At 46.0% G+C, this 21,339-nt stretch overlaps 1 protein-coding gene across 1 annotated transcript in view; it reads left to right on the plus strand.

Moving 5' to 3' along the window:
• LOC115471985 (histone acetyltransferase KAT2A-like) overlaps positions 1 to 21,339 on the plus strand; it is a 754,860-nt gene that overhangs the window by 412,689 nt on the left and 320,832 nt on the right. Inside the window, 1 exon segment of the mRNA XM_030205993.1 lies at positions 6,735 to 6,943. Within this exon segment, the coding sequence (XP_030061853.1) occupies positions 6,735 to 6,943 (209 nt within the window).

Consider the following 21,339-nt stretch of genomic DNA (forward strand, 5'->3'; position numbering starts at 1 on the left):
TAAGATTTGAACTACGCCTTCTGATGCCTATATTTGAAGACCAAACCCTCTGTACACCTCCGTGTGGAAGGATCCCACGGGGGTCTATAGAGGGGTGGATTAAACAAATGTTAACGGTTTGAATAACCAGGGAAAACGTAGTAGAGTGTTCAAGGAGTTGGGTAGATTGAAATGGGATGTAATTTTCTTGCAGGAGACGCATTTGAGACCAAGAGACACCCATCTGCTGCATAGGAAAGCTTTTCGGGAAGTGGTGGTACATCAGGGAAGGGGGGTAAAGAGGATGGGGGGTGGCAATTTTGATATATCAAAATTGTGGGTTTATGATTGAAAAGGTGTTTCGGGATACTAGTGGGTGGTGTGTGGCGCTTCAAGGGGGGTTGCAGGGTGCAGAGGTCACCCTGGTAAATGTTTATGCACCAAATGTGGGGCAAAGACAGTTTTTTCATAAGCTCAAAGAGGAACTTGGGGGATTTACTAGAGGGCAGGTAATAGTGGGAGGGGATTTCAACATTGCCCCTGAGGCTCAGTTAGATCACTCGGCAGGAGGGGGGCAGAGCAGTAGGCCTGGGAGGAAAGCTCTGTTGCAATTTCTGAGGAGCTTGGAGGTGGTGGATTGCTGGAGGTTGATGCATGGGGTACAGCGGGATTATACATACTACTCACACGCAGCACAGACATACTCTAGGATAGATGGGATATGGGTACATCGTAACGGGTGGCCTCTGGTGGAGGCTGCAGAGATAGAAACAATCTGTATTTCTGATCATGTGCCTATGTGGATGAAACTTAAGGGGGTGGGGCACCGCAGAAGGAAGGGAGTGTGGAGACTTAATGAGTCGCTGCTTGGGGATGAAAAAGTGCGGGAGGATGTTAAACATAGTATTCAAGAATACATTAGCTTTAATGATAATGGGGAAGTTTCTGATGGAGTGTTATGAGATGCGTTGAAGGTGGTGGTAAGGGGGATTCTGATTAAGTGGGGAGCACGCAAGAAAATGGAAAGGGGGAACCTCTCATTAACCTTGTTTTGGAAGTTGTTGTATATGGAGCAGATGCATAAACAGAACCCCTCCCCTAAGAATTGGGAGGGCCTTAAGCAAGTGAGAGGGGAACTTGCTCAGCTTCAGATGGAGGAGGTAGAATTTATGAGAACTAAGCTGAAGCAGCAGTATTTTGAATTTGCAAACAAATCTAGTGGATTGCTGGCCCGTTATTTGAAGGTGAGGAAGGGGCGATCCCTTTTTCAGAGGTTGAAGAATGAGGGAGGGGATTGGTGTTATACTGATTCTGAAATTAGGCATTTAAAAATATTATCAGGAGTTATATAGTGCAGCTGAGACTAAATCGGATGCTGATATTGCCTGTTATTTGGATCGGATCTCATTACAAAGTTTGGATGAGTCTGAAAGAGTGCAGCTTGGGGGGCGCATTAGATTGGGGGAGGTTCAGGGAGTGATTAGGCGGATGCCCAATGGAAAGGCTCCTGGTTTAGATGGGTATTTGGTAAGATTTTATTAATGGTTTGTAGAAGAGTTGAGAGATTTATTGGTGAGAGTGGGTAATGGGGTGCTGGAAGGTCAAGGTGTACCAGTTTCTATGTCTGAAGCTGGTGTTACGCTGTTACCTAAGCCGGGGAAGGATCCCACTGTTTGTGGGTCCTATAGACCTATATCGCATATGAATGTGGATGCTAAGATTGTGGCCAAGATGTTAGCTAACCGGCTGGCTAGGGTGTTAGATAAATTGATCCATTTTGATCAGTCAGGTTTTATACCCAGGCGGCAAATGGGGGATAATATTAAGTGCACCCTTCATTAACTCTGGGAGGCACAGAGGTCACGATCTAGCACAGCTTTGTTGGCTATCGATGCGGAAAAGGCATTTGATAGGGTTAGTTGGAGGTTCCTATGGGTGGTGCTGCAACGTATGGGTCTTGGGGAGAAATTTGGTGCGTGGTTGGCAGTACTTTATGATAATCCGACAGCTTGCCTCAGAATTAATGGGGGTTATACTTCCTTTTTTTCAGTTGGTAGAGGGACTAGGCAGGGATGCCATTTGTCGCCTCTCCTCTTTGCCTTATATATGGAGCCTTCGGTGGAACTGATCCGTCATCATCCGGGGATTAGAAGAATCAGGGTTGGGGGAGAGGAGCATCGTATAGCACTGTTTGCTGACGATGTGTTACTCTATGTGGCGGATCCTGAGCAGACGCTGCCTAGTGTGATGGCGGTCCTTGGGGAGTTCGAGGATTATGCTGGCCTAAAGGTAAACATGGATAAAAGTGAGCTATTGGGGGTCCTTTTGAGTCAGGAGGAAGAAAATAGGTTAAAGGACCACTTTACATTCAAATGGGCAAAGCATGACATCAGGTAGTTGGGAATTCAGATCCCCAGGGACTTGGGACGGGTATACAGTCATAATTATGGGAAAATAGGGGAACAGTTAAGGGCGGACCTTTCTAGATGGAAGGTACTGTGGTTATCTTGGTGGGGGCACATGGCAGTAGTGAAGATGAATGTGCTGCCTTGGTTACTATTTTTGTTTCAGGCGTTACTGGTGAAGGTGCCGAAAAGAGTGTTGAAACAGCTGCAGGGATCTATTTCCCAGTTTATTTGGGAGGGCAAACATTCTAGACTGGCAGAGTGGGTGTTGTGGGGGGGCTCCTGAGAGGGGGGGGGGGGGTAGGGCGGTGCCTAATGTAGAATGGTATTACTTGGCAGCTCAAGTGCGACTCATTATGGATTGGGAGGGGGAACATCGAAACCAGCTGTACAGGCGGAGAGGTCCTATAGTCCTCATAGGCCTCTGGGTTCCTATTTGTGGACTACGGATGGGATGGGAGGTGTTGTGGGTGGGGTTCAGAATCTGTTTATGAAACATCTAATGGAGTTCTAGGAAGGGTTACGAAGGAGGTGGGGTCAAAGAGACAAGGTTTCTACATTGGCATCTTTGCGCTGGGAACCGAAATTTGGTGGAAGGAGAGAGAATGCAGAATTTGGGAGATGGGAGCGGGTAGGAATTCAGAATTTCAGAGCTGTGCTGTGTGGGAGTAGGGTTAAAGAATTTTGAAGTGCTGTGCTCTATGTATGGCCTGCTGGAAGGGGAGGGCATTGCCTATTTACAGATTAAGCATTTTGTGGGATCTGTAGGTTGGTGGGGGGGGGGAGCGTCCTCAAGAGCGGGAAAGTTTGGAGAATTTGTGGCTCTTATTAAAGAAGGTGCCAAGACCTATAGCAGTAATCTACAAATTCTTTAGGGGTAATGATCCTAGGTCTTACGGTTTTCAGGGGGCTTGGTGTAATGGAAGTGAATTTTAAAGATTGTTTTTCAACTCTGTCTTGAACGACTAGTGCACTCGGGATCTGTATTAGAAGTAATTCTGTTTAAACATGATTGTTTAAGTGTTACCTTAAAGGATTGCTTCTCAATCCTGCTTTTGTCCGATAATGAACTCTGAAGTCTTGCCTTTGACCAAAAGTAACTTTTCTTGTAAATACAAAGACAAGAGGCTGGAATGCTCTTGAAGCCAGCTTGGGGGGGGGGGGGGGGGGGGGGAATGCAGGATGAGCTTGAGGTTCAGGAGGAAAACCACCTGGCCAGTGTTTTTTGTTGTCTGAAACCAAGAGCATGTGACTGCATCTTCCTGTTCATTCTGGTAATTTTCCTCTGCTCTGAAATTTCTTTAAAGGAGGTCATGCTGCAGCGAGAGCTTTGAGGTCATCTGCAAGCAGACGTGCTGTGCAGAAGTAGAGATCAATGGATCCATTCCTGTGTTCAGACTTCAAGCTCTCGCTGAACCTGGCTTCCCTAGCTGATGATAAGAGCCTGAAATTCCTGACCAGTGATGATTGTATGTATATAATGTATTGTTTCTTTTCCTGGTCTAATAGATGCAAAGACCAGTGATGTAATTAATGATTGTTTATAATCATTGTGTTTGCTCCTTTCCTGGTCTAAAGAATTCTTTGCATGGCTTAGATGTAGAGACCAGTGATGTAATTACACAGTTAATAATTGTGTTCGCTTCTTTTCCTGGTCTAAATAGAGACCAGTGATGTAATAATTGTTTATACAGCTAATCTTGTATATGTGCTAACCGTTATATCTATCTATACTATCTATACTATATATATATATATCTATATATCTATCTATACTCTCTCTCTCTCTCTCTCTGTATGTATATATGTGTATATATATATATAGATATATAGATATATATATATATAGTAACCAGGTACCTCTCTTGTGCAGCCAAGGATAGAACAATCTCCTTCGGCCACAGGCTCCCGGTACAATGAAGAAATAGATGTCCACCAGTAACTTCAATCTTAAGGACTTTTATTCCATGCAGGTTTCTAGTACACAGTTCCAACAGCAGCATAGCACATACCAGGATTCAATACATGCTTACAGGCTCCAGTCTGGGCTCTTTATCCAGTGCACAATAAACAGTAATTCAATTCCCAAGACAAACTTCTTTCAGTTCATCATCACAGTTCAGTCCCCAAGCAGCATTTTCTACCTTCTGTCCTCTTTACCTTCAGGAGAGTTCAATATTTTAGGGACTGCTTCTACCCAAGGGTTTTCCCCTGCCTCAGCTTCACAGTGAATTCAATACTTTTGGGTCTTCCTCTCACCCAAGGAATTTCAGCCCGCTTGAGTACTTTAGGGACCTCCCTGCCCAAGGATTTTCAGCCTGTAACTGCCAGTACTTTAGGGACCTCCTTGCCCCAAGGGTTTTCAGCCTGCAACTCCTTCTCTCCTTCTGCTTCTCTCTCCTGAACTGAACTCCACTGTTGGGACTCCTTCCCACCTGCCTAATCAATCCCCGGCTTCAGCTACCACCACCAATCATTCTCCTTCCATTAGCTTCCTCACACCCAAACCAGCTGAGTTAAGCATTAGACTAATGAGACCAATGATGAGCTCCTGCACACAGGGTTTCCTAACTCTCTTTCTGCCCAGTGGCAGCCACTCTACACAACCTGCCAGCTTAAACCCATGTCTTCCCTGATTGCAGCTAGGAGTCCAGTCTGGGTTCTTCATCTCCCCCTCTGGCTCCTTGCCTGCAATGCCTTCTGGGACTTGTATTTCAGACTGAAACTTTCTTAACCCAACTATCCTGGAGGTGACTTTATAAAAAAAAAATATATATATATATATAATCTGTATTATAGCTTTCTTTTAGCTAGATGGTTTAATTAGTGTGTATAGCTCCTAATTTGACTCAATCAGCGTGTATGTTTCTTAATTATTGGATAGACTGAAGTAATAATGATTTATACACTCTCCATTTGAATAAAGAGTTTCATTTACCCAATACGAATCCAAAAGAATCTGCATTATTTCATTCTTTGAGCAGTCTGTGGTAATTAGGTGAGCAGGCTGCAATACCAAGGCAAAACACTTGGGAAATAGATTTGCATTGCAAATTTTCTGATCAGGAATGGGGGGCTATTTGTGGGGAGATTTATCAAGCTTCGGTCTGTGTGCTGGTGCAGGAAAATGCTTATAAGGTGCTGATGAGATGGTACTACACTCCGGACAGGTTGAAGCGCATGTTTCCGAATGCGTTGGATTTGTGCTGGAGGTGTGGGGCTCAGGTGGGAACCTTTTTACACATTTGGTGGGCATCTCCTAGGGTGGTGCCCTTTTGGCAGGAGGTTATGAAGGCGTTGGTGAAATTAACAGGCCGGTCTCTGGTGTGCAACCCCCTGGAATGTTTGTTGGGTTTACATAATGAGAGGGAATCTTGGGAGGTGAGCAAATGGTTGCGGTGGGGTTTGGCAGCGGCTAAATGTCTTATAGCTAAATGCTGGAAGAGTCCAAACCCTCCGACATTGAATTATTGGAAGTGTAAGTTGAGTCAATTAATGCAGATGGCGTGTCTTATGAGGTATCGCAGGGAGGGGACTAGGCAGCATGAGGGGGGTTGGCTTCGTCTCAAGGACCGATTAACATGTATTTGAGCTGTAGGGGTCCAATGGGTTAACGGGGAAGAGGTTGGGAGGGAGTGTTGGTAATGGGGGGGAGGTTGGGAAGAGTTTATATATAGAGTTTGGGGGTCTCCCTAAGTTTGGAGGGGGGTGGTTGAGATGGGAGGGGAGGGGGTGATATAGTGTGTTTTATTTATATTGTAGTTTGGTTGAGTGGGTGGTTGGTTTTGGGAGGGGGAAAGGGGTACATCTGCATATGTTGTATTTTTGTTATGGGGTCGGTCAGGTGGGTTTCAGTGTATGTGAGCTTATAGTTTAAAAGATTCTCACCCCCATGTGGGACAAAAGGGAATTGTTGTGTTATGTATTACCAATCTGCCTGTTCTGATATTGTGGTTATAAATAAAATAAATTTAAAGTGAAAAAAAAAAAAGTATATGTACACAATTCTTGAACTTCATGTCATGCATCTGACAAAGTGAACTCTGGGGTTCAAAAGCTCATGCCTCAATAAATTGATCATTCTATAAGATGGCACCTGACTCTGTCAGTTTTGTTGTGCGAAACTTACATGGCTACCCCTCTTAAAATAATTATGCATTACTAATGAACTCACTTTCCTTGCATTTTTTTAAATCAATTAGCAGTTTGCATTTTATAATTGCTATATGATGTATTTAGACTTCATCACCATTAGGTTAAGGCTAAAACACAGACTCCTATCAGTCTTCAGTACAGAGGTCTCCTTGTAATATCTAATGAAGGATCTCCTCTTCCCTTTGTAATTCATAGACCAGTTTATTATCCGCTAATGCTGCCAGAGATGAGACAGCTCGCTTAGAAGAAAGAAGAGGAATCATTGAGTTCCATGTGATTGGAAATTCCCTTTCACAGAAATCAAACAAGAAGATTCTGATGTGGTTGGTAGGATTGCAGAATGTCTTCTCCCATCAGCTGCCTAGAATGCCGAAAGAATACATCACCCGACTAGTGTTTGACCCGTAGGTAGCCCTTTTATATCTCTGATTTTATTATGTGTATGTGCATGTGAAAAACAAAATATTTGAGTCAGCATTCAAAAAGAAATGTCCATAATTACATCAGTTATCTGGATGTTTCCCTTAGCTACAGCTATCTAGGGATATTTTATTTATTTATTTATTTATTTATTTGATACATTTGTACCCCACATTTTCCCACCTATTTGCAGGCTCAATATGGCTTACATTATATTGCAAAAGATATAGTTATGAACAGAGTAAGAGGTTTGTTCTAAATTAACATATTACTATGTAAGAATTAAGGAAGATATGTCTGTGGAATAATTTACATAACACATAATAAAAAAGAAAAAATATGATAATACGGCTAATATAATCAGTTTAATATAATCAGCAGTGCTGTTGAGATAGTGCCACTTAATATTCTTCTAGACATCCTTGGCACTATCCGGAGTATGTGAGTGTGGTCTTGGCACCTTTCCAGTTAATGGCAGTATTCAGAATAAGTACTGTCCTAACTTTTTTTTGTGTGTCCCTGTATATTTACCAAACCCACAGTGTTATCTCTTGCATTTCAGTTGGTTTACTATTGTTAAATGCTACTTTCTCCCTTTTTTCTTCATAGCCAACTTTTCAAAATGATTGGGGGTGCTTTTTTTTTTTTTTTTTTTTTTTTTTACAGGTGGTGCATTTCCCCCCTCCCCCCTCCATTCATATCCAGCAATCTCTCCTCTCCTGCCCTCTCCTCCATTTCATATCCAGCAAACTCTCCTCTCTCCCCTACCCTCCCCTCTCATCCATGTCCAGCAAATTCTCCTCTCTCCCCTGCCCTCCCCTTCCTCCATCCATGTCCAACAAGTCTCAGCTCTCCCCTGCCCTCCCCTCCATGCCCAGCGATTTCTCCTCCCTCCCCTCCATGTCCAGTAACTCGCCCCAAACCCCACCTGCCCCTTTTCAGCCACCCAGTCTGCTCTGAGTTCCAGGCCCCCCTTTCCTTTGACTACTACAACTTGATCATTTCTATAGCGCTACAAAACGTACGCAGCGCTGTACACTTGAACATGAAGAGTTCCAGGCCCTCCTTCTCTTCTGAGTGCCAGTCCCAACCCCAGCTCGACCTCTTCTCCCACAACAGTCCTCCGTCCTCACCTTCCAGCCGCCCAGAATTTAAAACTCATGTTACCTCGGTCCGGGCAGCAGTGAAAGGCGAGCAGGCTCGGCTTCAGCCTTCCCTTCTCTCTCAGCTCTGGTCCTGCCCTCATTTCCTGTTTCCGTGAAGGCGGGACCAGAGCTCAGAGAGAAGGGAAGGCTGAAGCCGAGCCTGCTCGCCTTTCACTGCTGCCGGGACCCGAGGTAAGATGAGTTTTAAATTCTGGGCGGCAGGAAGACGAGGATGGAGGACTGTTGAGGAAGAAGAGGTCGGGCTGGCTGGGGTTGGAACCGGAACCGATGGCGGGTTAAAATATTGGGGGTGCTCGAGCACCCACAACACCCATGGAGTGGGCGCCTATGATCTATCCTTCCTGAATAAATACTAGACCATTATGGCTACCTCCCAGTCTTGGGACTCATGGATCCACACCTCTGTGTGTCAAAAAATGTTGTCTTTCTCTTTGAGGAAAAGCAGAATAAAATCAACCACAAAAATAGTAACATCATACAACAGCACCATAGTAACATAGTAGATGACGACAGAGAAAGACCTGGACAGTCAATCCAGTCTGCCCAACAAGATAAACTCATATGTGCTACTTTTTGTGTATACCTGACTTTGATTTGCATCTGCCATTTTCAGGGCACAGACCGTAGAAGTCTGCCCAGCACTAGCCCCACCTCCCAACCACTAGCCCCGCCTCCCACCACCAGCTCTGCTACCAATCTCCACTAAGCTTATGAGGATCCATTCCTTCTGAACAGGATCCTTTATGTTATCCCACACATTTTTGAATCCCGTTACCGTTTTCATCTCCACCACCTCCCACAGGAGGGCATTCCAAGTATCCACCACTCTCTCTGTGAAAAAATACTTCCTGACATTTTTCTTGAGTCTGCCCCCCTTCAATCTCATTTCATGTCCTCTAGTTCTACCGCCTTCCCATTGCCGGAAAAGATTCGTTTGCGGATTAATACCTTTAAAATATTTGAACGTCTGTATCATATCGCCTCTGTTTTTCCTTTCCTCCATGGTATACATGATCAGGTCCGCAGGTCTCTCCTCATATGTCTTGTAACGCAAATCCCATATCATTCTCGTAGCTTTTCTTTGCACCGCTTCAATTCTTTTTACATCCTTAGCAAGATACGGGCTCCAAAACTGAACACAATACTCTAGGTGGGGCCTCACCAACAGGGCATTAAAACCTCTTTTCTTCTGGTTACACCTCTGTCTATACAGCCTAGCAACCTTCTGGCTATGGCCACCGCCTTGTCACACTGTTTCGTCGCCTTCAGATCCTCAGATACTATCACCCCCAGATCCCTCTCCCCGTTTGTACATATCAGACTCTCACCGCTTAACACATACATCTCCTGTGGATTTCTACTCCCTAAGTGCATCACTTTGCATTTCTTCGCATTGAATTTTAATTGCCAAACCTTAGACCATTCTTCTAGATTCCGCAGATCCTTTTTCATGTTTTCCACTCCCTCCCGGCTGTCCACTCTGTTACAAATCATAGTATCATCTGCATAGGCGCCCCGTATAAGAGGCTTGGGGAGGCTAAGCCTCCCCAGCCCAATGGTCTACTTCCGGGTGTTCCGCCCGCCCTACCCGCCCCCCTCGCACGTGCGGTTTAATTGTTTTAGTTCCGTGGCAGCGATGTCATTGACGTCGCTTCCACGGAGAATACGGAGGTCAGCTCCGCCCTCTTGGCAGCGACGCAACGTCATTGACGTTGCTACGGAGGTAAGCTCCGCCCCTCCGCCCCCTTGGCAGCGACACAACGTCATTAACGTCGCTACGGAGGTAAGCTCTGCCCCTCCGCCCCCTTGGCAGCGACGCAACGTCATTGACGTCGCCACAGAGGTAAGCTCCGCCCCCTTTAGCCTCCCCAAAACAGTTGGCTACCGACCGTCTATGATCATCTGCAAAAAGGCAAACTTTACCTTCTAACCCTTCGTCAATGTCACTCACAAATATGTTGAACATAATCGGCCCCAACACCGAGCCCTGAGGCACTCCACTACTCACCTTTCCCTCATCCGAGTGAATTCCATTAACCACCACCCTCTGGCGTCTGTCCGTTAACCAGTTCCTAATCCAGTTCACCACATCGGGCCCTATCTTCAGTCTTTCAAGTTTATTCAAGAGCCTCCTGTGGGGAACCGTGTCAAAATCTTTGATGAAATCTAAAGTAGATTACGTCCATAGCACGTCCATGATTCATTCTCCAGTCACCCAATCAAAGAATTCAGTGAGATTGTTTGGCATTTACCTTTGATAAAACCATGTTGTCTCTGATCTTGCAACTTATTTGCTTCCAGAAAATTCACTATCCTTTCCTTCAGCATCGCTTCCATTACTTTTCCAGTAACCGAAGTGGGGCTTACCGGCCTGTAATTTCCAGCTTCTTCCCTATCACCACTTTTGTGAAGAGGGACCACCTCCGCCGTTCTCCAATCCCACGGAACCTCTCCCATCTCCAAGGATTTATTAAACAAATCGTAAGAGGACCCCCCAGGACCTCTCTGAGCTCCCTCAATATCCTGGGGTGGATCCCGTCCGGTCCCGTCCACATTTAGATTTTCAAGTTGTTCATACACACTCTTCCGTGAACGGTGCTCTATCCACTCCATTCTCATTTGTACTTTTGCCAGTCAATCGTGGTTCTTCTCCAGGATTTTCTTCTGTGAAAACAGAACAAAAGTATCTATTTAGCAAATTTGCTTTTTGTTCATCATTATCTACATAGCGGTTTGCAGCATCTTTCAGTCTCACAATTCCCTTTTTTGTGTCCCATAATCATTTGCATTGTTCAAACGTAGTTTCAAAAGGCTAATACAGCAAACTACTAATACTAGAACACTCTTAGGTGTTAGCAGCTATGTCTTAACACATGAAATTAGAATCAACATTAAATCTTCATGATACTATAAAATGCATGGCAAAAGCATCAGCAAAATTGGTACGGAATATGAAAATGTATACTAAGATGTTGCATAGTGGAGTTACTCATGGTTGACCTCCACAAAGTCTAACAAAGTCAATAGTATGAGAGTCTTTATTTTTTTTTTTGTTACATTTGTACCCCGCGCTTTCCCACTCATGGCAGGCTCAATGCGGCTTACAAGGGGCAATGGAGGGTTAAGTGACTTGCCCAGAGTCACAAGGAGCTGCCTGTGCCTAATGTGGGAATTGAACTCAGTTCCTCAGGACCAAAGTCCACCACCCTAACCACTAAGCCACTCCTCCACTGTAAAAATGGCATAATGTCCAAACCAAAGTCAATAGGGTGGACCATGATGAATGATGAGGTGTAAATGGACAACTTCTCACATCAAGAAGACATCAAACAGGAACAAAATGGTCCACGTAATGGTGATGATGAAGAAAGTCTTCAAACATAAGCATTGGACACAGTTCAAAAAGAAAGTCAATGAAATGTCCCAAACAGACAAACACATCCAAAACTTCACTTTCAGGAACACTGGATTGGTTGAAATAAAAATAAAACCAAACAAATTCCCCCCCAGCAAGAAGAATGATTCTTGGGCAAAGAAAATCCAACAGTCATGACTAAACAATGGAAATCATGAGTAACAAGGGGAAGGAATGTTGAAAACCACCAATGGATTAGGAAGCAGGGCGTCAGGAACATCTTGAAGAACGACATCAGGAACGGAAACAGGATCAATCTGTTTGGCAACTGCACTGAATCTTCAAGGTTTTGTTTTTTCTCTGTAGCTGAAAAACAAAAGAAAACGAAGCTATTCTGCTTCACGGTTAGTTTGGGTCATTTCAACAATGCATGTATCTGGAACCAAATGACTGGGATGACATGGTCTCAACTGATTGATGTGGACCCATTTAAGGTTATTTTCACCTTGAGAATTTTTCCTGAGGCGAATTTGGTAAGTCACAGGTGAAGCTTTTTCCACTATAGGGAAAGGACCATGCCAACTGGGCAGAAATTTCTTCTCTTTTACCTTGTTTCTGCCAAAATTGAAATAGAATACCTTGTCGCCAATTTGGTATTCTTTGGAGGTAGTCCCTTGATCATAGTAGGCTTTTCTACCTCTAGCACTACTTTCCAAGTTCTTTTGGGCAAAGGCAAAGTCACTTTGCAAATGCTGACGCAAATGGGTGATGTACTCATGAGAAGAAGTAGCACTGGACAAGTTCACATTATTAGTCCTGTAAAGCAAATGAATTGGTAACATCATTTCCCTACCTGTCATCATCTCAAAAGGTGACACTCCTGTAGACCGATGAGGTGAGGCACGGATGGCCATGAGGACCAATGGTAACTTCATGTCCCAATCCTTACCTGAAGATGACACATACTTCTTCAGAATGGTGACGATGGTACAATTAGCTCTTTCCACTTGTCCTGAGGACTGCGGTCAGTAGGCAATGTGTAGTTTACTCTTCACTCCTAGCATCTTCCACATGTCTTGGATCACTTCTGCGGTAAACTGAGATCCTTGGTCTGAATCCACTCGCATTGGCAAACCCCACCGGCTGAACACATGATTCAGTAGTAAGGTAGCCGTAGTCTCAGCGGTGCAATTGGGTGCAGGTAGGCACTCCACCCACTTGGTGAACATGCAGGTGACAGTAAGCATGTACTTGTTGCCTCGGGTAGATCGAGCCACAGGTCCAACCCAATCAATCTGGATATCTGACCAGGGCATAACAATACCCTTCTTCCTGGGGGGGTGCCCGATGGGATGGTGAAGATGGTTGGAAACGACAACCGGTCAGGCAACCTCGAGTATACAGCTGCACATCCTGACGCATGTGGGACCAATACGTGACTTGCTTCAAGGTCTCATAGGTGATGCCTTCACCTCTATGTCCTGCACATGGTTCATCATGAGCATGTTGCAACATGATGCCATGATACGTCTGAGGCACAACCCATTGCTCAATGCCATGCTTACTTGTCCGAATAAGCAGGTCCTGGCGGATCTCAAACTTCTCTCTAGATGTATAGAGTATCCTCAGTTCTTCAGTTTGACACTCCTCTTCTGTCAATGGATGTTCTTGCGGGTTCTGGATGTACTCATAAAATCTTCCAACCACCGGATCTGATTTCTGAGCCGTGACAAGATCAAAGGATGGGACTTCACTGCTCCACTGTAACACTGGAGTCTCACAGAGCTGTTTAGTTTGCCGTCGGGTGACAGCCTGAACTGCCAATGTATCAGGTTCTGAGAACCGCCATAGTTCTCCTGTGAGCGCACCTTCCTTCGCGAGTAGGTCTGCCAGATCGTTCCCTATCTTGTCAGGACTATCAACTTTTGCATGACCCTTGACCTTCTTCCAATAGATGGTCATGTCATGGTCCCGTACCAGTTGATCCAGAGCCAGAATCAAATTTCCATGATGTACTGGTTTTCCCTTAGAATTTAGCATGTTGTTCTGCTTCCAAATGGGCAGATGAGAGACAAAGTTCTGTCTCACATAATCTGAATCAGTGCATATGACTAGTTCCCTAATTCCTCTCTGAACTGCAGACTGTACGGCCACCAGGGCTGCAACTATCTCAGCATACTGGTTTGTCTGAGAACCTAAGCTGTGCTTTAAAGTCTCTTCAGGAATGGCTGGATTCCATATCACTCCCACACCTGCAACCAACTCATGGTCTGTGTCCCGGCGGTAGGCACAACCATCCACATAGACCTTGGGCATTGTATCACAGATCTTCTCATCATACAGATGGTGCAGATGAGGTTCTCTCTCCTGTGGGGGAACATCTGTTTCAGAAATACCTGCAAGGGAATCATGTCCTGCACAGTCATGCAGCTCAGCCATACCTTGGGCTACTACATTATGATGTTTCTGAGCATACCTCACCTCTAAAGGCCATCCTTGGAGAGCCAATGTCCAGGATACTATCCTGCTGTTGGACACCCGACCGGATTTGATTCGGTCGCTCCCCAGGAAACTGACAATTTGATGACACGTTTCCACGATTAGCTTCTCACCTTGGATGTAACTCCGGAAATGTTGCAGAGTCCATACCGTGGTCCACAAGGATTTCTCAGTCTGAATACTTCTTTTCCACTTCCAATAGGCCTTTGCTAGCATAGGCCACAACCCGCTTATCAGAGTCATATTTCTGATACAGGACAGCACTCATGGAGTGATTGGAGTATCCCAGGTCGACGTAGAACTCACGACCCCCCTCAGGGTACGCGAGGCATGGAAAGCAGCTAAGCTGATCCTTCAGCTCCTGCAAAGCAGATTCCTGCTCTGGACCCCACGCCCAGGGTGTATCTTTCTTCAATAGCTTGACCAAGGGTCGGGTGATCTCCGCATAATCAGCTATGAACTGTCTGGAATAATTGCATATTCCCAGAAAGGAACGAAGTTCTGTGAGATTGGTGGGTTGTTTCAGCTGTTGTAACGCCTGCACTCGCTTCTTCTGAGGTCGCAGACCCACCGCAGAAATTTCATGCCCTAGGTAATTCAGCGATTTCCTGCACCATTGTCCTTTGGCTAGTGTTAGTTTAGCTCCAGCATCTGTCAACTGTCTGAAAACATGTTCAATCTCTGCCACGTGATCTTGAAAGGTAGGGCTTTTGATCAGAATGTCATCCACGTAGACCACAGTTCCTCGAGCTTCAGCATCTGGAAGTGCTTTATGGAGGAAGATGTTGAATTCAGCAGGTGAATTGAGAAAGCCAAAGGGCATTCTGTTCCACGTATACTGTGTCTTCCCAAAGGTGAAGGCCAGTTTATACTGATCATCAGGATGCACAGGTACGGTCCAAAACCCTGATGCCAAGTCTAAGCTGGTGAAATATTTCGCCCCTTTAATGGTAGCAAGACTCTGATCCAGCGGAGCCATCGGCCACCTGGACAACGGCACACGCTTATTCAGCTGACGGTAGTCCAGTGCAATTCTCCAGCTGTTGTTCTTCTTCAGGATGGGCCACAGAAGGGAGTTGTATGTGCTGTTGCATTGCCTAATGATGCCCCTGGCCTCTAATGTGTTGAGAATCTCTTGCACAGATTCATAGGAAGCTAACGGGATCTTGTACTGGCGCACAAAGACAGGCTTACTATTTGGGTCTGTAGGCACTCTGGTGACATGCAGGTCTGTAAGGCCACAGTCATACGAGTCTACAGCAAAAAGTTCCTTGTATTTGTACAGCAACTCAGTCAACTGCATCTTCTCTGTGTCAGTAGTACAAGCATCAGCCTGTTCAACTTGCTCTTTCACCATAGCATCAAACTCTGAGCAAGGCTGGTTGGATGGAATTTCCACTTGCTCCTCTATCTCCTCCTGCAAAGATGAAGTTTCAACAGAATTCACCAGTCTGGACTTCTGGGGTAAAGGTATCCATCTGGACAAAATCAAGAAGTCGTCTTCCAACTGCACCTGTGAATCCGTTGCATCATATGGCCACATGAACTCCAGAGATATGAGGCCTCTGGGAGAGGTAAACAGACAGTCAGTTGTCTCCCCCCCCCCCCCCCCCCCCCTGGCAGGTGTTCCAAACTTAGGGCAACCTGCCAATAATAGGCAAACATACCTCAACATCAGGAAAAGACGCTTCCACCAAAAATCCAAACGGGTCTCCTTTGGACACCACAACTTCCTCTGACTGCAAATTGGTGACCAACAGGTGAAAAGGAGCATCCGTTGCCTCCAAACATGGCAGAACACCGGTGGACAACCCTAGGTCACGAAAATGTGAATGAGGGTTGAAAAACACCATTTTATCCAACAGGCGCTGTCCCTGCGCAAGGCGGAGCTTGATGGAAAAGTCCCTCACTCTTGCCGGGATGATCACCTCTTCTTCACAATCTACTTCACAGACCTGGGGTATGGTCTGTCCAGATTGTAAACTAACAGGCGTTGACTCAGATTCCACTGGGCTGCCGTCCAGTCTGCTCCACAGGACAAGATTCACCAAGTCCACATAAACTCCCAGTCGCACAAGGCAATCGGAGCCCAGACATAAGGGCTGTGGTACGCCTTTGACCACAGAGAAGTGGTGGGTGAACGACTTCTGTCCCACCGTCAAAGGAAGACTGCACTTTCCCACTAGCGGCCTAGCACCTAGTCCAGGTACTTCTATCGAAGTGGAGGAACTCTTGCTGAAGGGAAGTGGCATAGACTTGCGGAGACGGTAAACAGGGTGTCCACTGATGAAGGAGACGTCACTAGGCACCAGCAACTTGGACTGGAGTGTTTGGCTGTCAGCTATCTGGACCAGAATGGTGTAAGCAGCATCCTTCAGTTGGATGTCAGTCAACCTGGTCTCCTGGCTTGAGTCGCATAACAGAGGCCTTTCCTGGTCCACGGGCTGGGCATCAGCTTTGGGCAACGTGGGCTCCTCACGGACGGATGATAGAGCATCTACATGAACAGTGGGCATGTTGGTAGGTGACGCCGGAGCCAAGCCTAGTCATGCTGTTTCTACTTCTGCAGACTCGGGTGTTCCAAGATTTCAACGGACTTGACACTGGGCCCGGTTCTGAGTGGTTGGACCAGGAACCTGGTCCTTGTTCCTGGGTAAGGGTTTCCTCTCTTTGAGAAGATGAGTGATATTGCGAGGCTCCAGAATTTGAACCCTGCTGTTTAGCCCACAGTGCTTTTATTTGGCCTTCTAGGGCCCTAATCTTCTCCTCAGGGTCGGGACTCCGATGCTTAGCTATCGTTTGATCAAGCTGTGCCTGCAAGTTCCTGATCTTCTCCTGAGCCCACTGTCTCTGATTATTACGCCTCCTCCAATAATGGGGTTGATCCTCGTGAGCAGTAGGAGGCGTTGTGTCCCTCGGCTGGTGTGGTTGGTTACTGCCCGCCACGGGACATGGGCAGGTGGGTTTGCCACTTGTTTTCCAGAGGAAAGTGTGGAGGTAACAGCACAAACACTGGGTTGGGCCCCCGGGCTGCGGTTCTTTGATGTGGGTCTGGGTGTCGCCCTGTGGGTGCTGTGCGACACATATCAAAAACCTCCTCTGCCCCGCTTCAACAGAACGGCGAAAGGTTCTTTCTGGTAACCTGCTAAAGACACTTTCACGTGGTTGGGCAGGCCTTTCACAAAAAGGGTCTTAAAATCACCAATTCAAGGTCTTTGGTATCTGGGTCCGCCCCCCCCTTCATAAAATACCTCCTTCAGGTGATAGGCCCATTCATGTGGGACTCTCATTTGGGCCACAGCACATATTATATGCTGCCCTCTTGGCCTCTGTGGGATCCCGTGAACTGTCCATACCGCTTCTTCAGGGCCTGTTCCACTGTGGATAGATCATTATGCTCGGCCAAAATAGCTTTTAAATATGTTTGGCACTCAGCCGCAAATGTCCAGTTCAGTAGAGCTCTTTTATCTGATTCGGCATGAACCTGTAATTCGTCAAAAAGGTCACACGCTATCCAGGTGAGCGTGTATGGTTACGCCTGAAGACTCTTTAAAAGGTACAATCATAGAGCGAAGTGTTCTCATTGTTTGGTTGTGCTGATCTCTAGATAAAGGAGTAACTTTGGGAGTCTGAGTGGAATTCCGCTGTTCACCAGTAGGGGTAGTGTACAGGGATGCGGGTGTGCTGCTGATGTCATCAAGTATGGCCGGGGGCTGTGACCTCCTTGGGAGAGGCACCAGCCCACGCTTACTGGTGACCTCATCGGATTGGGCAGAGAGCTGTGCCCTTCCTGGGCGGAGCATGTGTGTAATGGTACCGGTGTCTACCTCAGATAGTGCACTAAGCTGTGTCCCTCTTGGGCGGGGCATAGGTGTCTCCACCCTGTGGGCCTCACCAAGGGATACAGTGTTCCTTGACCGGACTGGGCGGAGTCTAGGCTCCTGCATGCCGTAGTGAGTCTTAGGAACTATGGTACTGTACCGGGGAGGGGCTGACTTCGACTGATCCCTGGAGCCTAACTGGAAGCTCTGAGGGTCCAGCTGCTGATCATATCTCGGGTACCGATCAGGCAGTCTGGCCGGTTCCAGCGCAGGACTGGGGAACTGGGAATCATCACTGTCTAACAACCCAATAGGCATTACAGTAGATTCATAGTGCAGACTATCTATCACCTTACTCATAGCATCCAACTCTCCTTTGTACAATTCTAAGGCATTAACACAGTCATCAACTGAGCTTCTCATTTTCCCCCCCAAACCTACCTCCCCGCTCCCCCCGTTTTCTATTTCTGTTGATGGCTCTCTCATTCTCCCTGTCTCCTCAGCTCGAAACCATGGGGTCATCTTTGACTCTTCTCTCTCCTTCTCTGCTCATATCCAGCAGATTGCCAAGACCTGTCGTTTCTTTCTTTACAACATCCGTAAAATCCGCCCCTTTACATAAGTACATAAGTAGTGCCATACTGGGAAAGACCAAAGGTCCATCTAGCCCAGCATCCTGTCACCGACAGTGGCCAATCCAGGTCAAGGGCACCTGGCACGCTCCCCAAACGTAAAACATTCCAGACAAGTATACCTAAAAATGCGGAATTTTTCCAAGTCCATTTAATAGCGGTCTATGGACTTGTCCTTTAGGAATCTATCTAACCCCTTTTTAAACTCCGTCAAGCTAACCGCCCGTACCACGTTCTCCGGCAACGAATTCCAGAGTCTAATTACACGTTGGGTGAAGAAAAGTTTCTCCCGATTCGTTTTAAATTTACCACACTGTAGCTTCAAATCATGCCCTCTAGTCCTAGTATTTTGGATAGCTGTGAACAGTCGCTTCACATCCACCCGATCCATTCCACTCATTATTTTATACACTTCTATCATATCTCCCTCAGCCGTCTCTTCTCCAAGCTGAAAAGGCCCTAGCCTTCTCAGCCTCTCTTCATAGGAAAGTCGTCCCATCCCACTATCATTTCGTCGCCCTTCGCTGTACCTTTTCCAATTCTACTATATCTTTTTTGAGATACGGAGACCAGTACTGAACACAATACTCCAGGTGCGGTCGCACCATGGAGCGATACAACGGCATTATAACATCCGCACACCTGGACTCCATACCCTTCCTAATAACACCCAACATTCTATTCGCTTTCCTAGCGCAGCAGCACACTGAGCAAGAAAATTCAGCGTATCATCGACGACGACACCCAGATCCCTTTCTTGATCCGTAACTCCTAACGCGGAACCTTGCAAGACGTAGCTATAATTCGGGTTCCTCTTACCCACATGCATCACTTTGCACTTGTCAACATTGAACTTAATCTGCCATTTGCACGCCCATTCTCCCCAGTCTCGCAAGGTCCTCCTGTAATCGTTCACATTCCTCCTGCGACTTGACGACCCTGAATAATTTGTGTCATCGGCGAATTTAATTACCTCACTAGTTATTCCCATCTCTAGGTCATTTATAAATACATTAAAAAGCAACGGACCCAGCACAGACCCCTGCGGGACCCCACTAACTACCCTCCTCCACTGAGAATACTGGCCACGCAATCCTACTCTCTGCTTCCTATCTTTCAACCAGTTCTTAATCCATAATAATACCCTACCTCCGATTCCATGGCTCTGCAATTTCTTCAGGAGTCTTTCGTGCGGCACTTTGTCAAACGCCTTCTGAAAATCCAGATATACAATATCAACCGGCTCCCCATTGTCCACATGTTTGCTTACCCCCTCAAAAAAATGCATTAGATTGGTGAGGCAAGACTTCCCTTCACTAAATCCGTGCTGACTTTGTCTCATCAGTCCATGTTTTTGTATATGCTCTGCAATTTTATTCTTAATAATAGCCTCCACCATCTTGCCCGGCACCGACGTCAGACTCACCGGTCTATAATTTCCCGATCTCCTCTGGAACCCTTCTTAAAATCGGAGTAACATTGGCTACCCTCCAGTCTTCCGGTACTACACTCGATTTTAGGGACAGATTGCATATTTCTAACAGTAGCTCCGCAAGTTCATTTTTTAGTTCTATTAATACTCTGGGATGAATACTATCAGGTCCCGGTGATTTACTACTCTTCAGCTTGCTGAACTGACACCATTACATCCTCCAAGGTTACAGAGAATTTGTTTAGTTTCTCCGACTCCCCCGCTTCAAATATTCTTTCCGGCACCGGTGTCCCCCCCAAATCCTCCTCGTGAAGACCGAAGCAAAGAATTCATTAATTTCTCCGCTACGGCTTTGTCCTCCTTGATCGCCCCTTTAACACCATTTTCGTCCAGCGGCCCAAACGACTCTTTGGGCCGGTTTCCTGCTTTTAATGTATCTAAAAAAAAATTTTACTATGTATTTTTGCTTCCAACGCTAATTTCTTCTCAAAGTCCTTTTTTGCCCTCCTTATCTCCGCTTTGCATTTGGCTTGGCATTCCTTATGATCTATCCTGTTACTTTCAGTTGGTTCTCTTCTCCACTTTCTGAAGGATTGTTTTTTGGCTCTAATGATTTCCTTTATCTTACTGTTTAGCCACGCCGGCTGACGTTTAGTCTTTTTTCCCTTTTTTCTAATACATGGAATATATTTGTCCTGAACCTCCAGGATGGTGTTTTTAAACAGCATCCACGCCTGATGCAAGTTTTTTACTCTGCGAGCTGCTCCTTTCAGTCTTTTTTTCACCATTTTTCTCATTTTGTCGTAATCACCTTTTCTATAGTTAAACGCTAGCGTACTTGATTTCCTAGTTTCACTTCCTTCAATGCCATATCAAAACCGATCATATTATGATCACTGTTATCAAGCGGCCCTCGTATCGTTACCCCCTGCACTAGATCATGAGCACCACTAAGGACTAAGTCTAGTATTTTTCCTTCTCTTGTCGGCTCCTGAACTAGCTGTTCCATGAAGCTGTCCTTGATTTCATCAAGAAATCTTATGTCCCTTGCGTGTACATTAACCCAGTCTATATGCGGGTAATTGAAATCCCCCATTATTATTGTGTTGCCCTTTCTTTCCGAGCACTCTACCAAAACCCTCATCCACACCCTTGTCACCTCTCTTTTAGACTTCTGCAATCTGCTTCTTGCTGGCCTCCCATTTAGTCACCTCTCCCCTCTCCAGTCGGTTCAAAACTCTGCTGCCCGTCTCATCTTCCGCCAGGGTCGCTTTACTCATACTACCCCTCTCCTCAAGACCCTTCACTGGCTCCCTATCCGTTTTTGCATCCTGTTCAAACTTCTTCTACTAACCTATAAATGTACTCACTCTGCTGCTCCCCAGTATCTCTCCACACTCGTCCTTCCCTACACCCCTTCCCGTGCACTCCGCTCAATGGATAAATCCTTCTTATCTGTTCCCTTCTCCACTACT

Source organism: Microcaecilia unicolor, chromosome 6 (genome assembly GCF_901765095.1).
Source record: "Microcaecilia unicolor chromosome 6, aMicUni1.1, whole genome shotgun sequence".
Lineage (NCBI taxonomy): Eukaryota > Metazoa > Chordata > Amphibia > Gymnophiona > Siphonopidae > Microcaecilia > Microcaecilia unicolor.